General features: G+C 45.1%; 1 protein-coding gene across 4 annotated transcripts in view; it reads left to right on the top strand.

The window, feature by feature from the left end:
- Positions 1–24,534, top strand: part of OXR1 (oxidation resistance 1) — a 1,797,650-nt gene that overhangs the window by 749,415 nt on the left and 1,023,701 nt on the right. For all 4 annotated transcript variants that reach the window (XM_085605104.1, XM_085605101.1, XM_085605099.1 and 1 more), the window contains one exon: positions 11,431–11,624. In XM_085605104.1, coding sequence (XP_085461230.1) covers positions 11,431–11,624 — 194 coding nt within the window. The remainder of the gene's footprint in view (positions 1–11,430; positions 11,625–24,534) is intronic.

The following is a 24,534-nucleotide window of genomic DNA, read 5'->3' as shown; positions in this document are numbered from 1 at the left end:
TCATTCGAAAAAGTCAGCCTTCCAGTGGGATTTTCATGCTGAGTGTCAGTCAAAGTTGCAAGTGGGGAAGAGCGCCCACTGAAAATCATGTGGACACTCACAAAGTTCAAACATTATGAGTATTCACAAAACCTGGGCATGCCCTTACTCCTTATGGCCTTTTTGAGGGTTTGCCTTACCTGTCTTTTTTGTGATTTTCACTTGGTTCTCCAGTTCTAAAATGCCCTCCTAAGGTGAACGTCATGCTTTACAAGTTCCAATAGCATAACATGACATAGCATGACAAAAAGTATGCCTCTGCCAGTAGTAGTAGAAACAGTGTTTCATAGGCTGGAGAGGGTCTCTACCATTCTTCAGAGGGGTGTCGTGAAAAGGGGTTTTCTGCAGAGAATAGACCTTTCCCTAGCGAAGAAAATAGGGTAAAAAAGACCCTTAGATTAAAACAACAGCTGCCTGCCTACCTGTGTTGGTGGACGGAAGGCAGCATACATGTGAAAATATACATAAGTTGTTGATTTAAATGCGTGATGTTTTGCAATTTTGTGTACTCCATAATAAAAGTATATCTATGGTACATGTTGGCTTAGGGGCTGATTTTAGTTTTGTCAGATGGGAAGGGACTCTATCAGGATGGCGGAGGACATTACCCCGTCATCCAAGGGACTCCTACCCACCAAATCTAGAGTTGTCCATCAGCCCCGCGGACAACTTCTAACACTGGCCAGAGCAGTTATCACGGTGATTCCTGTCAATGTTGTAAAAGTTTGACGGATGGCTCCATCATACATGATGACCACCTGTCAACCTTTTACAAGGTTTTTCGTTTTCCAAAAACAAGCTTCCAAAGCGGGGTTGGTTTTGAAAAATGAAAAACTCTTGGCCGCCTGACATCATGGGAGCTTTTTGCCATGATGGAGTGGGGGGGGGGAACATATATACTTTTTTTTTTTTACTGTTCCTCACTGCCAGGTTTTACCTGCCGGTGACAGACAGCAGAAAAAAGCCAACCAACCACCCACTCTAAATTGAGCAAGCTGTTGGATGGCTATAGTTTGACGGTCGAAACTCTGTCAGCCCACCCGAGGAGTATGTCGGTGACGGAGTCAGAGAAGGCTCTGCTGGTAACATACTTACGGTCTGCCTGCCTCCACATTAAGCGAGAGGACCTTGGGTATGGCATCGAGGGGTTTTTGTCACCATTGCGGTGAAGTAACCTCTCCCCCAAACTCTCAAACAGCCCCTTTGTTCTTCACCTTTAAAGTTACTCTTACCTGCTGTGGCTAGAGCTCGTGGTGGAAACTAAATCTCAGCCATCGCTCACCATTAAAAGTCTTACAACGCGACTGAAGCGACCATGATTGGAAGCATTTGTTGCTGCTGCTTTGCCAATTGGCGTAACTTTCAGAAACCTCCTCTTGTTAATGTTTCCTATTTATGGTGGAAATTGAGGGGAATTTGTGAAAGGCGCATTAGGGATTCTGCTATATTACGGGTTTTTTTCTCTCATAATCAGTTTTAAGGGATTTCTGAGTCGGATACGTTATACTTTCTGTAAATCCTTTAAGTACCAAGGCTTCTAGCAGACTGCTCTATGTCTACACTATTGAGATTTGGAGGTATATCTTCTTCAAAGCAGAGTAATGAGGTTTCGGCCAAAGGGCAGATTCAAATGTCACTGGGGCATATTATCAAGCATGGAGTTAAAATTATCGCTGCTTTAGCGGCAGAAAACTGCCGCTAAAGCGGCGATAATGGGCTTGATAATATGCACTTCAGAATTCCATTAGAAGCCCATATTGTCACCAAAACATGGGCTTCTATGGGAATTCTAAACGGCATATTATCAAGCCCATTATCGCCGCTTTAGCGGCAGTTTTCTGCCGCTAAAGCAGCGATAATTTTAACTCTGTTTCTTGATAATATGCCCCACTGTGCCTTGTGATGCTGAGCTCTTGCCCTCGCTGTGGGCTTACAATACTCCTAGGCGTTGTCCCTGCGGTCTGCACTGGGCCCAGGTTTGGCGTGACACAGCAGCGGTCTTTTACAGCACTGGTTCTGTGTAGCATAGACATTGCATAGACCCACTTTTATCAGCAGCCATCACTTTTCACTGTAGACAGCGGGAACTGCGGAGTCCTTCATTTCACTGTTTATTTTAGGGTTTGTCTGCATGTTTGCCTTTTTTAAGGAAGGTTGCTTGTTCAGAAGTTGGTAAGTTGAGAAATATCACTACTTAGCACCTTGTGACCGAAGTTAGAGGCTTGGGGCGCAACAGGAAGTGGTGGAGGTGAGTCCCCCTGACACCTGGGTGCACAATGTCCAGGCAGAAGTAGCTTTGGCACCTTTTGGTCTCTCCTTAATGTAGCCACGTCCATTCCTCTATGCTACCAGCAAGGTCGTGAGTGGTGTGAAAAGGAGAAAACATCTCACCAGTGATGGCTATTGTTTCCTCCGGAAGTTTCATTAGGAACGAGCTGGCGACCCTCCACTGTTGACTACCAAGGGGGTCTTGTGCTTCCGCCGCAAGAGCAGGGCCAGGTGCTCAGGAGGGGCATAAAGCTACAGCTGAGGAAGCTGTGGTGGTGCAGCTTGTAGCATCTGGGAGAATAAAACCAACACACTCTAATCCCCTTGAGAGGCTTTGACCATTTCACCATCGGGTGGGGCTTATGGGTGCCCCTGAATTTAGGCTGCCTTTTTCTGTATTGATTTGTACAAATTTCTTCATGGAGCTTTGAAGAAAACTTGTCATGCACAAGGTATCAAATCAGGGGCGTAACACAGGCCCCCGCAGCCCCCGTGGTGTGGGGGGCTCCAGGGGGCCCCCGCAGCACAGCACTCGGGCTGCCGGGCTCCTGATTGAGCCTGGAGGGGGCCCCTGCACGTCCCTTGCAGGGAGGCCCCCTCGAGTTTCGTTACGCCAGTGTATCAAATGTTAATAAGTAGCGTCTAAGACCCTCTGATACAAGGGAGAAGGCATAATTAATCTGATCAGGGACACCTTGGTAATTTATGCTGTAGTACAACTGAAAGCCATTGCCATCTATTTTCTCATCCGTATCTTGCTTCTCATCACCAATCTATACTTGTTAAATCTTTAGATCTTTCTCCTCATCATAAAAATATCATCTTTAGTTGTGTGATGCTGTAACCCTTTAACCTTTCTCCTTTGTGCTGCGACTTGTGGGTGTTGAAGACTATTTCTGCATGTGTCTCATTTGTAGACCCTCATTGTTCTCTCTACTCCCTGAAAGAACTTCCTGTCTGCTGATTCATGTTCTAACCACGGGAAACATGTGTTTCCTTGAAGAAACTCTTCAGATGTACTCTGTGTTTGGGTCATATCACATTTCTCAAAATTTGCTAGTGTAATGAATTTTAAACCATAATTAGTAGTCGCATGATAAAATACTGATGTTTAAATGTTAAAAACGGATGGTGTTTTAGGAGGATACTACACTCTGGTCAACTGTTTTTGTCCTTTTTTGTCTTTTCTTGTCAAATTCTTTGGTACACGATTGTGTGGACATCAGTAATTTTAAGGAAGCTTTAATACCATGAAACTCCTAGTTTTACCTGAGAGTCATGTGAAAATGGGTACTCGTGGCAAGTAGCAACAATATTACACCCTGGTTTAATCCCCAATATTTCATCCAACATTGTTTCCCGCCAAATGGGAATAGTGTGGCCATCATAATGAGGATCATGCTGTGAAACTTCCACCGGAAGGACTCTAAAAACAAAATAAGACTTTTTCCTTCTGTCATTTTAGTGTCATTGAGACAATTGGTTATTATTTTTTATAAGTGAGCTCAATTTTTTTTTTTTTTTAATGAATGGCCAGAGAAAAATGTATTAGTGAAACATTTCTAAAGAGTCAGGGGTGAATTAGAGCCAATAGATAAAAGAATTAAGCTCAAAATCAAATAGGGTGTTAGAACAAAGGTTTATTATATGGAGTGATAAAATATATGGCTGCAGAAAAAAGTTCCAATATGTTTTACATGTTGTCATAGGTCTATGAGTGGGGACTCATAAGCGGACTTGCTGAAAGAAGGTACTTTCACATTGAAGCAGAATGTAACGGATACAGTGCTGTCCACAGCCTGGAATTGATTAGCGGGTGTTCACGGTGAAGAAAAAGTGTGAATAATGAAAAATGTCAGAGAGGAGCGGGTATGTGAAATGGTGAGGAAGGATTCATGGATCGCCTATGAAGATCTCCATTATCTTGTTCTCTCAAGAGCGGCTCTTGATAGCACGCACACCAACACTCTCCATGGCGATAGGATGAGGTCCTCAGCCACAGTTCACACGAGTCACCTCAAAGGATTTCTGGGTTTACTAAGTTCTCAGTCAAAGTAAGGCAGCACATCTCTTACAGTCACTGGCCACATCATACATCTGCTGACTGTACCGTGGGACCTCTGAGAGACCAGGCTTTCACCCGTCACAGGCTGATCCAAGCTCTGCTATGGTTTGCCCAGCATCTTGGTCTCCTCCAGTCACCACATACGGCAGGGGACACTTCTGACATTATGAAGTAAGAAGCCCATCTGCGCTGCATGAATGATCAATCGTCTCTTTATTGCCAGACAGAGTTGCCTATCTCTTTGTGAGTGGAGCTCAGCCTTGGAACAGCACCACCGACTCCCAGAGCAATGCGTGCCCGCCTGTCTTCCCTGACACCTCTAGGCTTTCTGCAGTACAGATGCTCTGCACTAACAGTCTCTAGCAGTATAGGGGGAACCGCACACCACTCCCCCCACCCACAGTTACTATACATTAGCTGGAAGTTTGGAAGTGAACTGGTCACATGAAAGGGTGCATTCTCACAAGAAAACATTGCTGATGTGCATTTTGTGTGGTCCTCTGAGAAAGGCGTTGTGCATTATTCACAAGGTTAGCTTAAAATGGGGGGATTTGTTCAGGCATGCAGACTGGATCATAGCTGAAATTGGATTTTGTGTTTCTGAATAGCCTAATCAAACCTAAGCACATGTAGGTAGCGCTGTTTAACCGTGGTTGAATACATGAATTGTTGTTTCTCAACATGACTGAATATGTCACTAGTAATGCTAACAATATAATGTACTTTTGGGATGTTTAGGTTTGGGTTAATGCCTCAACCTAACCTAACCAATTCGTTTACATATTTATGGAGTGGGCTTTGGGTCTACCACACTGGAGCTTTAGCCTCGTACCTCATGCTCACTGGTGCATCATTACCGCTCCTATGGAGTCACTGGATTGCAGTACACGAGGGCAGCCTTTACATCTCAAAAGTAAACTGAATCATCGCTCATTAAAAGCTTTATCTCATGGATGCTTTAAATACAGGAAGCAATGTTTTGGGTTTAGGTTTAATTTCGCTGCTGTGGGATTTTTTCTAAATATTTTTGTCAAGACTCAAAACGCAAACAATGCTAGGCCTGGGCGAAAATTTTGTTCCGTTCGCGGAAATTGCGATAATTTGACATTGTCGCGTTCCGCGGAGAGCGCGAAAATGTCAAAAATTCCGGTTTCCGCAGCTTGGCGATAATTTGTTTCTTGCTCGCGCTATAAAATAATACATTCTCGCACGCGCGCGATCACCTTACCTGAATCCCTGCGTTCGCCGACAAGTTTTCTTGATCCGGTCGCGTTCTCCATGAGATGTTGTGTATTGTTTTTAGCCATTTGCGCTGTCTCGCGACAGTTCGCGCCCGCAGTGACGTCATGCGTCGCGCGATCACGTCTTTCTTCTCGCGATCATGCACCGCGAGAAAACTCAAAACAAGATGGCCGCGCCCGCAAGCAACCACATGGGTAAGTTGGCGACCCGCAACCATGCAGAAAATCTCGCGAACATGCCGGAAAAAAGCTTCCGCATCTTCGCGATATTTCCGCTTGTTTGCGATAATTTTAAACATTTTCGCGATAATTTGTGAAAGTTAATTTCGCAAATTCGGCCCACCCCTAAACAATGCATATTGGTTTTAGTAACACCTGCTTTTAAACAATTCTACTGAACGGGTTAATGGCAAGGCAATTGCCCAGAAAGCATCATAACAGAGGAAGTTCAGATATTATCGGTGTAGCCAGAAGCTGTGCCCACCTGGCCGCAGGTAGCGTGGTGCTCCCTGCGTGTCACAGCGCACGCGCTTCAGGGGGGCTACGGTGTGGCGAGTCACCAGCATCGACCGCGTGGCGCGGGGCAGCAAGAGGAAGCTGGACTGGGGACGTGGCACGCGCAGAACGGAAGCCGCACCGGGGGCCAGTCTTACTTAACAGGCCTCAGAGCTTCTTGTAGTACAGAAGCAGAGACACTCCCGCGAGGGTTTGTTCTCGGTTTACTTCCATGAAATAATTGAATATGCTGTTGCAATACTGTGAAATGTTTGTCAACAAAAGCAATGACCTTCCTTTATGCATGCGATTAAAAGTATTGTAGTTAACATGACTGTCATCGCGTGTTCTCCCAGTGTAACAAGCTACCTGTGAATCTTGGTTTACGGTTCAAATTTATAGCTGGGCTGATTGAGCTCCCTTGCATTAACATAGCGCTGGGGAGACGGAGCCTGCACCCCACTGAATGCAGGAAGCCGTCCCTGACTGCCGAGTATCACAAGTGTTCATCACAAGTTTACATCAAGGAAATGGTATAATCAGGGCTTTAAGTGGGATGAAAAACTGGGGGGGGTCTCTCGAAGGGGCGTGGCCAATGTAATTAAGGGTGTGGCTTAAAAACATTTAGCTAAAAATCGGGGTTTAAAATAGTGTGCTGCCCAACTCGTATTTTGAGGTTTCTTTCATTGTATTCAGATATATGATACAACAAGTAACATCATACCTACAACAAGTCAGGACTATTGGCTTTGTCAATGGTTATTAGTTGCATAAGATAAATAAGCATCAACTATGGCTTGTATATAATACTGATAATACTGATAAAAGCTTCCACTTAAAGCCCTGGTGACACCACGACAATGTTGCTACTCCTGAGTTTAAAAAAGAGAAGGGAACTCCAGAGAGAAAATGATTCTCTTTAAAGGCTTTTCCTTCCCCTACAACACTCACCTGGCATGACCTCATGCCATAACTTCTCCACTAGTGAGAAGTGAGCAGTGTGAGCACGTGCACATCGACGTGCCTGCTGTCACTGCAGTCCAGAAAAAAACAGACCGCCTGTTACAGGGCACAAAACAGAGCCCGCTAGAGACCCGTTTCGAGGCCCCTTTAAAAAACTGCTGGTGCTCCGACCCAGTGAGACCCGGCCCACTTAAAGCCCTGGGTATAATGCACATCACGGTATGCAGGAAGGCGTCCTTGACTGCAGAGTATCGCAAGTTTAACTCAAGGAAATGGTATAATGCACATCGCTGTATGCAGGAAGGCGTCACTGACTGCAAAGTATCGCAAGTTTACATCAAGGAAATGGTATAATGCACATCAAGGTATGCAGGAGGGTGTTCCTGGCAGCCGAGTATCGCAATTTTACCTCAAGGAAATGGTATAATGCACCCCACTGTATGCAGAAAGGCATCCCTGACTGCAGAGTATCGCAAGTTTACATCAAGGAAATGGTATAATGCATATCACGGTACGCAGGAAGATGTCCCTGACGGCAGAGTATCACAAGTTTACATCAAGGAAATGGTATAGTGTACCACTTATAGTATAGGCAGTGCTTTAAATGGGCCGGTACTCACCGGTACTAAGTACCGGCACTTCTAAATGTTCTGCCTATGAATACGGGAACGTTTTGCTGTCTCAAAGAGAGTACCAGTACTCATGGGGCAGCAAGGCAACTCGGTGCAATTTGGCATGTAAAGAAAGAAGCGTGACAGATGAGGAGACGGTCCATTTTCGTGAAGCTCTTGAGTGCTAATCTCCCTTTACAATCCGCTAATTAAGCCATGCCCACATGTATTCAATCAGAGCAGGCAGGGAGTTTGAGAGGGGCCCGAGTCACACTGTGATTAGTGACAGTGTCCACTCAGGCTCTGTGGAGACAATTGCACTGTAAGTGTGCGACAAGGGCCTACTAAGAGGCACATCTCCTGACTCGGGAAACCTAATAGTAGGCTTCCTGCTGGCATAGCAGAGTAGGGCAGCACTTGATTGGAGCCAAATCGAGAAGAAAGGTGGTGATGATGACACTGTAGCACAGCAGTGGGGGGCGTTGGGGGGAGGGGAATCCAAGTGTAGTAATGCAGACATCAGACTATGCGTTTCTAAAACACATGAACTAAATACCCTGTCTGCGTGCACAAGTGCTTCTATGTCCCTGTGTATGTTCTTGTATGAGTGAGTGTTGTCTGCAGTGTGCATATCTGCACACCAATTAACCTTCAATCAAATTAAATGTGTGCCTATGGCCCAGCGCCTTACCTCTGCCCGTAGCCAGGCCCCCATAGCCCTGGCCCCCTAACTCCGTCCCCTAGTCCACATCTCAGGTGAGTACCTGCACTTATTTTTTTTCCATTTAAAGTACTGGGTATAGGTTAGTTTGTACCAGAGAATAAATGCTAATGTTATTAGCATGTTCAAATGGAAAGTGACGCAGATGATGGAGTAAATCTTGTACTCAGGCTACACGGAGGGAGGGGAGGAACGTACACAATGGGTCCCCGTGGGGTGAGATTTTAGTAAACACCCAGGGTACGATTCACAAAGAGCCTCTGCAGGCGTGGTGGAATTTTCGCACCGCATACTCTATGCAGTGTGCCGTGCGGAGATCCAGCCATTAGTGCAGAGATACCTCCGCGACTGCGGAACCTCTGCCATGACTGTGGCTCCTCTGCCATGACTGCAGAGCCTCCACCATGACTTTGGATCCTGCGCCACGACTGTGAGGCCTCCGCCATGACTGCAGATCCTCCGCCACGACTGCTGAGCCTCCACCGTGACTGCTGAGCCTCTGCCATGACTGTGGAGCCTCCGCCATGACTGCGCAGCCTCTGCCATGACTACGCAGCCTCCGCCATGACTACGCAGCCTCCGCCATGACTGTGCAGCCTCCGCCATGACTGCGAAGCCCCCACCATGACTGCAGAGCATACGCCATGACTGCAGAGCCCCCGCCACGACTTTGGGGCCTCCACCACAACTGCGGAGCCTCTGCCATGACTGCGGAGCCTCTGCCATGACTGTCGAGCCTACGCCATGACTGCGGAGCTTCTGCCATGACTGTCCAGCCTGCGCCATGACTGCGGAGCCTCAGCCATTACTGCGGAGCCTACGCCATGACTGTGTAGCCTACGCCATGACTGCGAAGCCTGCCCCATGACTGTGGAGCCTCTTTGTGAATCGGACCTTGAGTTTTCCAAACCCATAGAAAATGGTAAATAGGAGCTCCGTTTATCACAAGAATGGCATGGTAGGTTAAAGAGACCAGTTTTAAGTAAAAGCATAAATTAAGGAGGAGGTCTGCCAAGAAAACACAGAGCACGGGGTCCTTCGCCGCCCAACTCCCTGAAGTAACCAACTATAATTGAGCCACTGAGTTCTCAGCAAATTTTACAGCATTAGAGGTTAACTTACTCCCTTGACAAATATGACGAAAATGCTGATGTAGCGACCTATATACAATGCCTATACTAATCAGATGTGTGATCCTACAATGGTGCCACAAGGAACAATGAAAGGAGGCTAGAATGATGCAAGGCTTGCTTAATAGTTGATTCATTCATACCTAGGTTTGCTTGTTGCTTTATGAGGCTATTGCTTAAATCCAGGTCATTCAGGTTAAACACACACGGTAAACATTGTTTACCACCCAAAAAATTCCCCGCAGGGAATTACAACGCAGTCCTTACAACGACCGCGTTGTAACCAGACATACCATTACTCCGCAATTCAGAACAACGACTTGCGGAGGGTGCAGAAGGTGTTGGATTTGAATTCCAACACCTTCCCTACTGCCCGCACAGACTGGAGTTGGAATAGTAAATTATACTATTCCAACATCCAGCGCCCCCTCCCCCCTCCGCAAGTCGTTGTTACGACTTGCGGGGTAATGGTATGTGCGGTTACAACGCAGTCGTCGTAACGACCGCGTTGTAATATCCTGCAGGGAAAAAGGATGGGTAAAAAAGCGGTATATTCCACACACACAGGTTTCTGCAGAGGGCAATATCCATGTAAGCAATTCTATCAGCTCACTGAGGAACTCATTCACAAACTCTTCTGTTCATCTAGGTTAAGTTTACCTGCACATGTAAAGTTCTCGGGGGCGTACATTTCCTGATTCAGAGAAGCGAGATCTGAATATGGGCCACTGATAGAGCAGACTTTCAGCAGTACTAAATGTAAGGGTAGGGTCAGGGACATGAGACTCCCCAGTGGAGGAGCAGGGGGTGTACACTGAGAAGCCAGTGAACACAAACTGCGGAATAACACTGTGGGTATGCATAAACCTTCCTAATGGAACTCAGGCCTAATTTATGTACCTAATGTTACTGCAAGTCTGGTGTGTGTGTGCAAGTTGGGCATGAAGAGTTTAGACCCACCCCATAGGGCTGTGGGGCATGGGTAGCCTTCGAAGAGATAAATGCTGTCCTTTGGAGGAAAATGTACAAATGCACAATAAAGTGACAGGTTTTCCACTTGTGAAAACTCCACTCATATAAGGTTAGTCCTCCTAACTCATGTCAGCTATAGCGGTAATTGTGTGCTGTTCGGGAACAGTGTCTCATGCTCTTCCAATAATCTTTGCAGCGCAGTGTTCTGATTGTTGCTGGGGTGTGTTTCTTAGTATGATTAGCTCTGACCGGGTCAACACCACTCAAACCACTTGTGTCCTGTCTAATTGAAATTCATATGTCCTCTACTCACTCTGTGAAAACTCGCTTGCTTTCTAATCCTTTGTCCTTGTGTCATTTATTTTGCATTTATTGACCTGTGTTGCTAGGTGTCAAAGTTTTCCTGGTCACATGTTCCATGTCCTAGTCTACTCCCGGTTCCACTGTTGGCCCCATATTCTGAGTTCCTGAGGAAAATGAATGCATTAATATTGCACTAGGACCCAATATGGGGTTTCAGCTCAGAATGGGGCATAACGTGAAGAATCCTGGATTTTAGAGTTTTTAACAAAGTAAGCAATTTGTGCAGCGCATACATATTTATAACCAGGTTAGCGAAAAAGTTGTGCACAAGGCTTGAGAGGTTAGGAAAGTTGTTCTAAACAACAGCAGGTTAAACTTAAGTGGAACATCAAAACTAGAATTGCAGTGATGTTATTGTAGAAGTGAGTGTCAGGGTTCAGTTAGGTTTCTGCCCACTCTACAAATTAATGGGACAGTTGGGCACTTAGAAAATACAGTATAAATGTTTACGAAATTGGAATCCAGATTTTCTTTGTAGTGACAGTGGTTAACAATGTCCTCTTTCTGAGGGATACAAAACCAAATGTATATTTACTGGAAATTCTGTTTCTGTCACATGTAGGTTGAAGAAAAAGTCCCAATCTGTGGATATTTCTGCACCAGGATACAACCCTCTGGCAGATGCACAAGTACCACAAGCCAGTAAGGTAGTGCCAGTGACCAAAACAACTGCTTCTGAGGAAGAGCAGAACAACACTGCCAATGCACAGCGACGCAATCCACGCCGGTGGGAGCTCAAAAGATACTACACAATTGGTGAGATACTACAACTTACATTAAAGTCTCTACCTATTGATACAATGATTTTTACTATGATGCACGGTTGGCCTACACTCATTCTCGTCTTATGCGGTGTTATCACACCTAGATCTTTTGCTTGCTGTACAGTCCTTCCTTTAAGCCAATGTTTGTGGTGTGGTACCATGGAAGTGTTACATTTTCTGTTGACTGTGGTGTGCATGGTTGCACCAAGAGAGTAGATTGCGCTAGTTCTTTCAGTCTCGTTGACCCATCAGCAGAGTATTATTGGGGTTCATTGTGTTTGTACTATTACCTGTCTCTTTGGATTCATCCATGCTGCTGCAGTTGCACAGACTCTTGGGGACAGCAGCGCATTTGCCACTGGTCTGCAGAGAGGATTGTGGACATTCTAGATGGTGCTGTGTCCATTCCATGGGGCTGTCATTGCCATGAAAAAGTACTAGGAAGGGAGGTGGATTAAATCAAGGTGATGTGAGATGTAACATGGGCTCTTTTAGTTATAATTGTGGTTCTTTTGTGTGTAGGGAGGGCGGGAAGAGGCATTGGCTATATCATCAGGTGCCAATCCCAGGCAGCCTTGAATATACTCTGGAGACTCATACCATGAGGAAGATCTATTGGTTGACACATCTCTTAGCCTTTTGAACTCTTTTTTTAATTTTGTGGATTAGAGTAATGTGGGTGGACCCTGTCCAAGGGTGGGGTGATTGTATGCCTTTATTATAAGGCCATTTCGTTGTTGATCTCGATATTATTTTTGCTAAGAGGGTGACCTTCATGAGACTGTAGCATGCACCCACTGTGGAGTTATTTAATAAGTAGCACTTTATGGTCTTATTGTTTCTAATGTTCTTTTTTAGGGAAGTTGAAAGACCGGCTTAGCGTGACAACTTGTTATTTACTACATTTTTATTTGGTTCTCTAGCTTAATAATTCAGGTTTCTTCATTATTTGGTATTAACGTTTTCCTGGTTGTAAAATAATTTTTGGAAATATGTCTCAATATTTTCTAATACATTTCAATGTTCTCTGTGATGTTTGGTTGTTGATTTATGACGTATTTGTTGGCACCCTTTCCGAGGTGTTGACAACCGTGCATTATCTCACACTCTGGTGGCAGCATGGAGATGACGTGGGAGTCTGTAGGATGCCCTGGCTGTTGATAGGCTCCTGGACGATTGTCCATAATCTGTTCGTCCCTCCCTGATGCTGCTGGTAGGAGGGGCCTCTTGACGGGCCTGCCAGTAGCATCAATGGGTAGACTTACTGCTTGTGAGCTTGATGGCGTGGAGCTTTGGAAAGAGGAATGTAAAAACTTAACTCATGAGACAATGGCACTGACAACACACCAGAAAAAATGGAAGTGCGTGGATTGTCTCTGTGAGGCAACGCAAGAGGCACTGGGAAATCACATTCACAACACTGCCTGAGCCAGCCGGTTGGCATGTTCATCAGAATGTTCTAAGAAGAGCATCGTTAGCCATTAGCAGTGTTTTAGAAATGGAATTCCAGTCCCCGGATCCCGAGAAAGGCAAAATCTTCCTTCCCTAAGAATGGATTCATGTAGATTGGTCAGGAGTGGCGGCGGCTGGATTAATTGCAGAATAAGTATCACTTGAACCTCGTTGTTAGAATAATTGCCATTTTTCCAGAGGTATGGTTCCACCATGATAAAGAGATTTTATGTTTCTTGGTATATTCGCTTGGATGAGCTTTCGGTGTCTTTACATAATTCTCTGTCTGCAGCTGCAGTATTGAGCCTAATTTTATGCTTCAGATGTACTTTATTATTCGTTCTGGGCCCATCAAGCATCTTGTTGAATTTAGTATCAATTTATGAACGCGGTAATTTTGCCTAGAAGCATCTACTTTCATGAAGACGTTGTTGTTATGCTGGTCAGAAACTTGACCCAGTTCAAAATGATTTCATAATCTATTGCTCTATAAACATCTAACACATACCTCCTATAGATCACAAGTACCCGTGTATCTGTGAATGCCTCTATAACTGAGCTTCAGAACCTCTCATTACCATTACATTGCAAGGTTGCACTATCAGTGCTTAACTTGAGCCGGTGGTTTCCGGTGCTGGAACCCACACTTAATTGTCAACACCGGCACTTATGACAGTTGCCACATGGTGGCGCTGTTTGTATAATTTAGAAAGAAGCAGGGCCGCAATTATTTATTAATTCAGTATACATTAAAAACAACCAGTATCGGCCTCCAAAGCCACTTTTATGGCTTTGGGGTCTGGAATAGTATGAACTGTCACACTTGTAGCAAGCAGTGTGCTGCTAAGTAGCTGTGTAGGTACTGTCATTGGCAATGCTGGCTGTGGCAATGGGTGGTGAAAGATGCGTAGGCCTCCTGACTAGCGCCCTGGCACTTATTGTGTTTTTACAAATTAAACACTGTGCACAATCATAACATTGGCGTATTATTGGCTATCCGTAGGCTCACATTCATATCTTGTAATATCCTATATGTTAATACTGATGCCCGTCACACATAAGGATGGATTTCATACAGTACTTTTTTCGATGCTCAACAGTGAGTACCTTCCATTGTGTGGGTTCCTGTACTAAAGAAGAAGTGGGATGTGAACACGATTTGTTGGCATTGCTTTTTGCAGTATATGTATTTATTTACTATGCTTATCAACTCTATTATACATTATATTTTATACTTGCTTTTATGATTTGTCGAATCAAAATAACCTATTTATAGATGATCAGCGTAGTATTTAATAAGGTTGTCAGTTTTGACACTGTTAAGCTGCTTAAGGTGTAGTACAAATGTTTGCTAAAACAACCAGCTCAATTATTGAGATTAAGGAAATAAACATCCGTGTAGTGGCACACTCTAAAGCAAATATAATGTGTCTTTTAAAAAAAGAGCACTTCGCTATTTATATGATGTGTCGATCTTCTGTAAGCAAGTTGCTCTTTCAGAACATTACTAGACTACTCCTGGTCACATAATTTTTAAAGAAGTCCTTGGAAAATTGACATGAATACAAATGTTTTGAAGCCCAGTTTGACACATGAATGCAGTGTTCTGGTGGATGCATATCTGCCAGCTCCCCTGGACTCCGAGCGATCGGAGTGAAGGGTGGAGTTGTGGCTGCTTGTCTGCATCTCACCCACGTTCTACCACCTCCGTCTGGTCTCAAACAATCATAGGTAGATGGAGTAATGTAGGTGATACTTTTGCCTCACCTACCTCAGTCTCTTCTGTCAAACAAGGGTCTTTGCAGATTTATGGCTGTCAGGAAATGTTTGAGAGCTGCCACAGTCATCTCATCATAGATGGAAAGAGTGGCTTCAGACTAGAAGTTGGAGGGAGCGTATAGAGCGTTGTGAGGAAGGGTGGTGATGTCTGGACAAATGAGTTTCAGAGGGCGCTGGGGATGCTGGCAGGATGCCACGAACGTAAAAAAAATATTGGTGTGGTTGGGCAATTGTGTTAACAAGGGCGGCATGACATGGTGGTAGGACACTAGGTATATTTTGTGATTTTAGGGGAAGGGAAGTTACCGCATATGGTGTGGCATATGGAGGAGTGGGAGTACTAATAAAGGTTGTGGAGTGGAGCGCCTGGTAGGACACCAGACATTTGAAATATGGAAGGGGATACACTGATGAGGCGGGGCAATGGTGTGCTATATTCTTCTACGAATCTCCTGCTCTCGTGAAGCTTCTGTATGGGATCGGTTTAGCAGGGAAACATGATTCAGGGGAGGGGTGCATACACAACATATTCATGTAGACTGGTTCTTGTCATTAGTTTTCGATGTTGTGGTTCTAGGTGACATGATAGACAACCTGAGCTTCTCCCCTGTGGTCTACTTGAAGTGACTTGGATCACCGTGGAGCAAACATCACCATTATCGACAGCTACCTATCTTTACCTCTATGTGTGTTTCCAAACAGGAATACGCTTATTGTGATGACTTAATTCATTTATTACAACTAGTATGAATGATTTAAGAAAATAAGTTGTTTCAATTTAAACTGCTTTTTAAAACATGTTCTGATAGCTGCCCTTCGCAGTGTTAAAATGACAACGTTCAGAGTGTTATTTAAATTCATGAATTTGATTACTTTGTATAGTTTCTCTTTATTATTCAAAGAGGCTGTCACACTTATTAAACAAGGCCTAATTACGGAGCAGAAATCAGACCAAATAACTCATTATCTTCGCTTCTCAGTGATTAAGATCCATTACTCGAACCATAATCTTCACTTGCCCTGTGTCTTTTTACTCTTTGTATAGTACACCCAGAGCACAGGATGATGCCCTGTGCCCACTGCTTACTAGGCATGAATTGGGTTCCCTACACTCTTGCTTGTCCACACCCTTTCCTTATTCTTCACATGTATGGCATGGCCAATGACCATGCCATGTGCAAACTAAATACAGTGCATGAACGAATAGTCAGAGAGGTCTAATACACTGTAAAAACACATCACACACAATAGAGGGATTATTTACTTGCAAGTTAAGGAAACTAATAATACTGGTGACCAGTTCATTGCTGGGCTGAAGCTATGTGTCAGTACTGTAGAGCAAGAGTGTTTGTTGATATACATACCTTGTAGATACAAATATTGTCAAGACAAATAGATGTGGAATTAAAAATTTGCGAACATTCGTGACAAGAATTTTCAATTCTATTAAGGACAACGGAGGCGAGGATTATGCTTCTCAATCTTTACTAGGAAGCTCACAGCAGCCAATGAAAAACAAAGATAAAACCACGTGACAACCATAGAGTCTCTTCCATAAAAGGTCCCTGTCAGCACATAGAGTCCTCTTTCTTTGTAACAGTACATAAGTCCATGCACGACCTGCTCTTGAGGATCACCGACAGCTAGGGTCTTCTCCCACCAACGAACTGTGTGCCCAACGGGGCCGAACGTCGTACTGGATCCCGGTCCAGAAAACTTGCTTGAGAGCGAAACAACAAACTGCCAAGCGATTCATCGCCGATAGACCACAATCAGGTTTACTTGTTGTCAGTTCCTGAAAGAAAGGAAACAGCCCGTAAAAACCGTTTAAGGTTGTAAAAGAAACAGCATTACATCACGAGAGATTTGGGTGGGGAAACTACACAGAAATGCAAAATAGCATGATTCAATACATACAGTAACATAATCCTGAAATAGCAGTACGTTAGCAGTACATTAGACAATGTATTTCTGGGCGGGATAATCCTCGCCTCCGTTGTCCTTAATAGAATTGAAAATTCTTGTCACGAATGTTCGCAAATTTTTAATTCTATGTCAGGACCGGAGGCTCCGATTATGCTTGTTCAAAGCTGAGCCACCACCATTGAAGCAACATTGACAATTGGCTTATAGTAAAACGTTTTAAAAGTACTTTCATTAGACCAGTCAGCTGCATTCATGATATCCACTAGGCTCACACCCGTTACAAACGCTTTGGAAGCCATGGCTCCGCGCGCAGAGTGAGCCCCAAACTTGGAGATATCAATCCCTGCCTCGCTCATGAGCCAGCGCATCCACCGCGATAAGGTAGCTGGCGTCACTGGGCGAAAAGGCTTTTGCAAAGCAATAAGTAGTTGCCCCTGCATATCAGCACGAAACTCCTCAGTACTCACCTCGTAATCCTTAATACATTGCACCACGCACAGTTTAGGATTGTTAGGAAAAACCGGGTATGTGATTGAAGCAGTGTTACACTTCGTTCTCCTGGACAAGGTGAAGGACACCCCTTCCGGGGTAAATCTACGCCCCGCTAAATCCAGAGCTCGGACGTCAGAAACCCGTTTGCAAGAAACGAGACACAAAAGCATAGTCAGCTTAGCTGAGAGTTGTTTACGAGACAAGAACCTATTGGCTGGCCAGGATTCCAGGAATCGGAGGACAAGAGAGACATCCCACAGATGAGAGTACTTTGGGCAAGGGGGCTTCACCATCCTGACTCCCCTCAGTAATTTACAAACTAAAGGATGTTCCCCAATGGGCTTACCATCTACAGGTAAATGCCCTGCCGATATGGCGGACCGAAAGTTGTTGACCGTCCTGTAGGCCAACCCGGAGGACGCCATAGAAGCCAAAAAGTTGACCATCAAAGACACATGCGCCTTAGCGGGATCCACGTCCCGTTGAGCGCACCAATCACACCACCTTTTCCAAGATGAGGCATATCGCTTGTGAGTATTGGCCGACCAAGCTTCTTTGATGAAGTTACTAGCTTCTCGCGAAAGGCCCGGGACACTCCACCTGTCCCTGAAACCCGCCAAGCAACGAGAGGAAGTTGGCCCGAGGCCACCAAAGGATGGGGATTCTGAAGAGGGTCCAGCAATAGGTTCTGCAACTGAGGAAGGAGGATCGGAATCTCGCAACACATGTCCAGTAACACCGGAAACCAAGCTTGAGCCCTCCATAGAGGAGTGATCAAAATGAGTTCCGCCTGAAAGGTTCTTGATCGTGCTAGAACCCGTGGGATCATGAGAAACGGGGGAAACGCGTAACAGAGGGACTTCGGCCATTCCTGCAGGAATGCATCCGTGGCTAACGCCTCCGGGTCCGGCCTCCAACTGAAAAACTGGGGAACCTGCTTGTTCAGTCGAGACGCAAAAAGGTCTATCTGGCAAGGGCCCCAAAGGTGGGTGAGGTGCCGAAACACTGTGGGCAACAGCCTCCAATCGCTGGAGTCCTGTAGGTGGCGGGAGTTCCAATCGGCCACTTGGTTGCTGGAACCGGGCAGATATTCCGCAACCACCGAAATTCTGTGTTGTAGACAGAAGTGCCAGAAGTCCTTGGCGATCTCCGCCAACATCCGTGACCTGGTACCGCCCAGCTTGTTGACGTAGCGCACCGCCGAGATATTGTCCATCCGAAGGAGTATACAACAATCTGCTTTCTGCGGTGACAAACATCTGATCGCAAAGGAACCAGCCAACAGTTCCAGGCAATTGATATGCAAATGAAGTTCGTCTGGCGACCAGCGACCACCCGTGGACAACGTGCCGCACCGGGCTCCCCAACCCCACCGGCTGGCATCTGATTCGATCACCACATCCGGGGTCGATCCGAATAGCGCTCGGCCGTTCCAGGCCTCCATGTGGTTTAACCACCAATCCATCTCCAGTCTCGCCTCCTCTGAGAGAGGTATCTGTTCTGAATAACTGAGACCTTTCCGAAGATGGCGGATCTTGAGCCTCTGAAGGGCCCGATAATGAAGGGGGCCCGGGAAGATCGCTTGGATGGAAGAAGCCAGTAGCCCCACTATGCGGGCTAAAGATCTCAAGGACGTCGTCTGCCTGAGTAGGATGGACCGCAACTCTTTCTTGATCGCCTTGACTTTTGTCATCGGCAGTAAGAGTTGACACGTCACTGAATTGATCGTAAACCCCAGAAATTCGATGGACTGAGAGGGGATTAACACTGATTTCTGCGGGTTGACAATGAACCCCAAGCTCTGTAATAGATTGATCGCCCAATTGAGGTGCGTTTGAACCGTCTGAGGGGAGGATGCCAAAATAATTATGTCGTCCAGGTATATAATGAGGCGGACTCCCCGGGCCCTGAGAGTTTCCACCACCGGTCTCAGAAGCTTCGTGAAGCACCACGGTGCTGACGACAGACCGAACGGGAGGACCTTGTACTCGTAGCACACCTTCCCCCAGACAAACTGCAGGAACCTCCTGTGAGGTGGAAAAACGGGAATGGAGAGGTACGCGTCCTTTAGGTCCAAACGGACCATCCAGTCTCCTTCCTGGAGAAGGTCGCGCAGTAGATGGATCCCTTCCATCTTGAAGTGCCTGTAAACAATCCACGAGTTGAATTCTTTGAGGTTTAGCACTAAGCGGGAACCGCCTCCTTTCTTGTCTACGAGAAAGACAGTACTCACGAAACCGCGAGGGTGAAGCTCGGAGGGCGCCACTGCGCCCTTTTGCAGCAAGGAACTGATTTCTGCCGTGATAAAGTTCTGATCTTGTCGGGAAAAATACAGAGGGGGGGGGGCGGGAGTGTTGCACAGGGGAGGCGTACATCTCCAGCCTGTACCCCTGCACCGTCTGCAACACCCATGCATCTTGCGAAATTTCGCGCCATTTGTCTAGAAAATATGCCACTCTGCCCCCCAATGTCACCTCCGAGAAGGGAATGAGGCTCACCTGAATTTCCGGCATCATGCTGGTTGTTGGAGTTTCCTCCAAATCTGCCACCTTTGCGGAACCTGTTCCTGGAACGTCGTGAAGGGTAAAAATTGGAGGTGTTGGCCGAGCTGTCTTGATAACCACCTCTCTGCTGTCCACGTTGGGTGCCTTGGTTATATCCCCGGCCGAACAAGCGCCCCCGGAAGCGTCCGGCCCTGCCAAAAACCGGGCGGAAAGCCCGCTTTAACAAACCCTGGGCCTTGTCAAGCCCACTAAATGTGGCAACAAACTTGGTGAGCTCTTTGAGAAAGGGTTGACCAAACAGGAGGCCTTGGGCTAGCGGGCCCGACTCCGACGTAGATAATTCGGCCAGCCTGGGATCTAACTTTAGTAGAATGGACCTGCGTCGTTCCGTCGACAATGCACAATTAGCATTGCCCAGCTGGCATACTGCCCGCTGTGCCCATCCGATCAATTCATCAGGGCTAATTGCAATGGAGGAGTCTTTGGCCCTAAAGCCGATCTCGAGAATCTTGGTCAGGGGGCCAATGACGTCTAGTAGTTTATCCTGGCAGGATCGCCAGGACCTGTCTAAACCCTTCTTAGGATCTTTTGAGTACTTTTTCAAGTACGTCAACATGGACGGGTCCACCTCCGGGGTAGCCGCCACCTTATCTGCTAGCTCCGGTCGCGGGCATTCCGACCGTAGTCGTGCCCGAACATCCGTATCAAATGCTTGACGTAGATGGGTTTGAACATAATCTGCTACCTCTTGCGGTGGTAGCCAGGCAGATGAGTTAGGGTGGATAATGTCCGCTGGTTCGAACGTGAGCACTTTAGGTGATGCGGACGGGCCAGAGTGCTTCTCCTTCCGTGCTTTCTTGGAAGGGCGCGGAGATTCCTCCTCGTCCGTTGTAGGATCAGGTGTGGTATCTTGGCCATCATCCTCCTGAGAGATCTCGGTAATTGTCGCTTCTCTAGGAGAAGAACGCTCTTGCTCCGCCATCGAGCGTGCGAGCCTAGCGAAATCTGCAGCATGGGGATTCGTTCTTGCCTTACCCCCAGGTGTAGGACGAGAAGCTGAGGATGGAACCCAGCCTTGCTTCTTTGCGTAAGAGCAAAGATGGCGCTTCAATGGCGCGATCGCCCTCACCAATGCGGAATTGACAGATTGCTGCACACCTGCGTCCAATGCCTCAACGAGGTCATATTCCATAGACCCTGAAGGGTCTTCGTCATCATAATAATAATAATCCTCTTCATAATATTCAGACATAGTTGCCACACAGTGAGCAATTAACGACCCTGAGGATTACTTGTGAAGATCCGCAAATTTCACAATCAATATTCTCACACAGGAGATCAGGGGGAGTGGTAACCCCAGGCAAGCCCCCAATACAGGCACCAATGAAGACACCGACTGGTAAAGTTTAGATGTGGAGGGAGGGAGGGCTTGCACAACACAAATCACCAATCCCACTCTAGGCAAAGCCTATGCTGAATTATACAGCCCCACTGACTGTAGAAACAGAAGGGCGTCTGGGGAGCCAAAACGAGCCTTTTCCGCCGAAAAAACGGAACAAATACGGGTCTTAAACAGTTAAAACACACTGCTCTGTGTTCGATTCAAGCCCGACTAATTTTCGCGGGCAAAATGGCCGCCGCGCATGCGCGCTGGCTCAGGCTCGCATAGATAGTGAAAGAGGACTGCGCGTCAGGCAGACGCGCGTCCTCGCTCCCCTTCCTCCCGCTCCACAAACCCGAATGACGTGAGACAAACTCACCGACGGGATACGGAAACGCCCGCAACGCTTCGCGCTACTGAAAATGAAAGGTAATCCACATATACACTCGAGGAGGCTAAGACCTCCGTCCACACAACTCGCACTGACGGCGAACGCGCATGAAAGGCAGCGCCTCAAATAAGCAATAACTCAAGTAAAAATAACCAACGAACAAATCGCGCAACAAAGCAGCGCTTCGTAATAGTTAGTCACTAATAATGAACAAAGCGCGCAACAAAGCAGCGCTTCGTAATAACAACAATTACAGCGTATGAACTTTTCAATAAACTAGCACTGAAATAATATCACATTATAAGAGAAAATGCATAAGGTACTTAACTGGCTGCGGAGCAGCAAAGAAAGAGGACTCTATGTGCTGACAGGGACCTTTTATGGAAGAGACTCTATGGTTGTCACGTGGTTTTATCTTTGTTTTTCATTGGCTGCTGTGAGCTTCCTAGTAAAGATTGAGAAGCATAATCGGAGCCTCCGGTCCTGACATAGAATTAAGAATAATTGTAAACCTGTGCTTACCTTTATATACTTACCTTCACAATATAGTTGTAGTTGATACATTGGATTTAATATTTTTGTAGATCAATATGAAAAATCCTAAGTTCTTTGTTACATCCTAAAATACGCATAGTAAAACTAGAAAACTTAAAAGTACAGTTTACATTGACTATAAAGGAAATAAAAGCTACGTTTTCCCTTGTAAAGATATGACAGTGTCACCATTTAATTTCCCACAGCTACCTGCAACTAAAACCCCACTGTTTGAGCTGTCTTAAGATCACAATGCATGACATTTTTGTGCAGAACCTTAGAACACAGATGAAAAAAATGATTTCACATAACCTCCTGGAATCAAGTTTAGCATTAAAAACAATATAGGAGACCACATCAGTATCCTGAGTGTGAGGCAATCACCGTGGGAGGTCATAGAAGAGACACTATATTGAAGCACCTCACTATGCAGGGAATTACAAGGTTCCACTTGCTGAACAGATAATTTTGACAAAGCTAATGCAATTTATATCTCAGCGCTTCGGGTCTTTTCTAACGAAAACAGCAGAACATAATGGGCAGGCATTATAATTATACAGAGCTAACACACAAACTATGTATTCTGAATGCATCATTGCACACCACTGTTTTAAATTCCTCAAGGCTGTCAGCTTTGCTTGGAGAACTATTTGTTTTAGACATTGTTATGCACTTTTCAAACCTCATTAAGATTGTGAGGAAAGTATTGGTTTTCTTGCAATTTTTAAAAGATAGTAGGGGTACAAAAATTCTATACTGCTTCTTTTTACATACCCGAACACATTCCCAAACAAGAGAAAATATTGTAGGGATTTTGCTCAGGAACAGAACTATGCTTGAGACCATAGAACATCAGCGTGTAGGGACTGAGTCACCATACCACCTCACTAACTATGAGCCCGAGTCTGACTAGCTATAGTGCCTCACTTGCCCTCCTAACCTCACAAGAGAAACAAGTGAATTAGCACCCCAGAACACAACACTCTCGACCCTCTCAGGGATCACGGTAACTGAACACTCTCATTCACTCTCTCACTCATACACATCCACAATAAATTAAACAAGAGACACAAAGGAAGTTTAGAATATTTATTCAAACTACTGTGTCCGAAAATGTAGTATTTGTGCCACAATTAGAAAACAAGCGCATATAAAAAATACTGTTAGCATGGCTATTGAACCATATACTATAAAATGTCCTGTCATTGTATAAGACAGATTAGCCTAACAACACCCTGTTTCTACTGAAGCTAAATTATTATATATCAAAGATCCCTGTGATTAGAAGCAGACCCTGTACCTTAGCATACACCGATGGACGTTGTACATCTCAACTGCCACAATGATCTTGTCTCAGAACTCTCGCTCAATGTGTTTTTTTTACTTTCTTATACTCAGTTATGTGACAAGACGTGTGCTTGTAAACAGCAGCTGCATTCTCATGGTATGGCTAGGTGCTATTGTCTGACCATATAGAATAACAAGGGATATTGTTGCTTGACCTTGTCTATGGTGTTCAAGTTAAATCCCAGGAAAAGAACAGAACGCATAACCATATGCAGGTTCTGAGTGAAAGTACAGTGTGGCACAAAGCAATGATTTTTATATAGTAGCATGTGCAAATGAAAATGCAGCCTACCACGTGCACAATTAGGCTAACATAGGGGAAACCACAATGGGCCATGCAGAAAACACACAACAAAAGCAAATGGTGATAAGATATGCACTCTATTTGTTACTTCTTTAAAACAAAATGTATTATCCAATGGTAGCCCATATCTTACAGATAGAGTCCATCATTTATTTACAGCACAATAAAAATTGTTATAATTTTTTCCACTTTGATTGGTCCATTATTCCAAAAACATAGTTTTCACAGGCAAAACATATTTCGCAGAATGTCCACTTTTTCAGGGTTGATGAAATAACATGTATAAACTCAAAAGAAAAACAAGATGAGAAAATAATACCGCTCTATATAAAATGGTCAACATGAATTCTTATGTCAACATTTTAACCCCAAAATAAATTCACACATCTTGTCATTTTTATACACTTACTCAACATCACATAACAATCAGCTGGAAAAGTATTTATTTGAGGCTTTTCTCTAAATATCTTAGCAGGGGTAGTTAAAACATCGAAACTTAAATTTCCTTAGCGACACATAGTGTGCACATACAAATAGTACCATAGATTACACTCAATCGTCTATTAATAAAAGGTATAATGTTTGGTGTTTGTTATTCACTGCAACTATCTAACCTTCACAAAATAAGTTGAAAAACTAACTCAGTCAAGAAAATTATATTATAATACAAAACACAACCATGTTCATGAGCTTGCCTATTAATGCAATACGATACATGACAACATTTTCATATAGCTGTTCTAAACTCTTCAGATTTCATTTAATACATTTTTCTCAAAAGTTTTATAAAGT

Source organism: Triturus cristatus, chromosome 5_1 (assembly GCF_964204655.1).
Source record: "Triturus cristatus chromosome 5_1, aTriCri1.1, whole genome shotgun sequence".
Taxonomy (NCBI): domain Eukaryota; kingdom Metazoa; phylum Chordata; class Amphibia; order Caudata; family Salamandridae; genus Triturus; species Triturus cristatus.
Note: the sequence above shows the minus strand (reverse complement) of the source record. Positions and strands in the feature narration are given on the sequence as shown.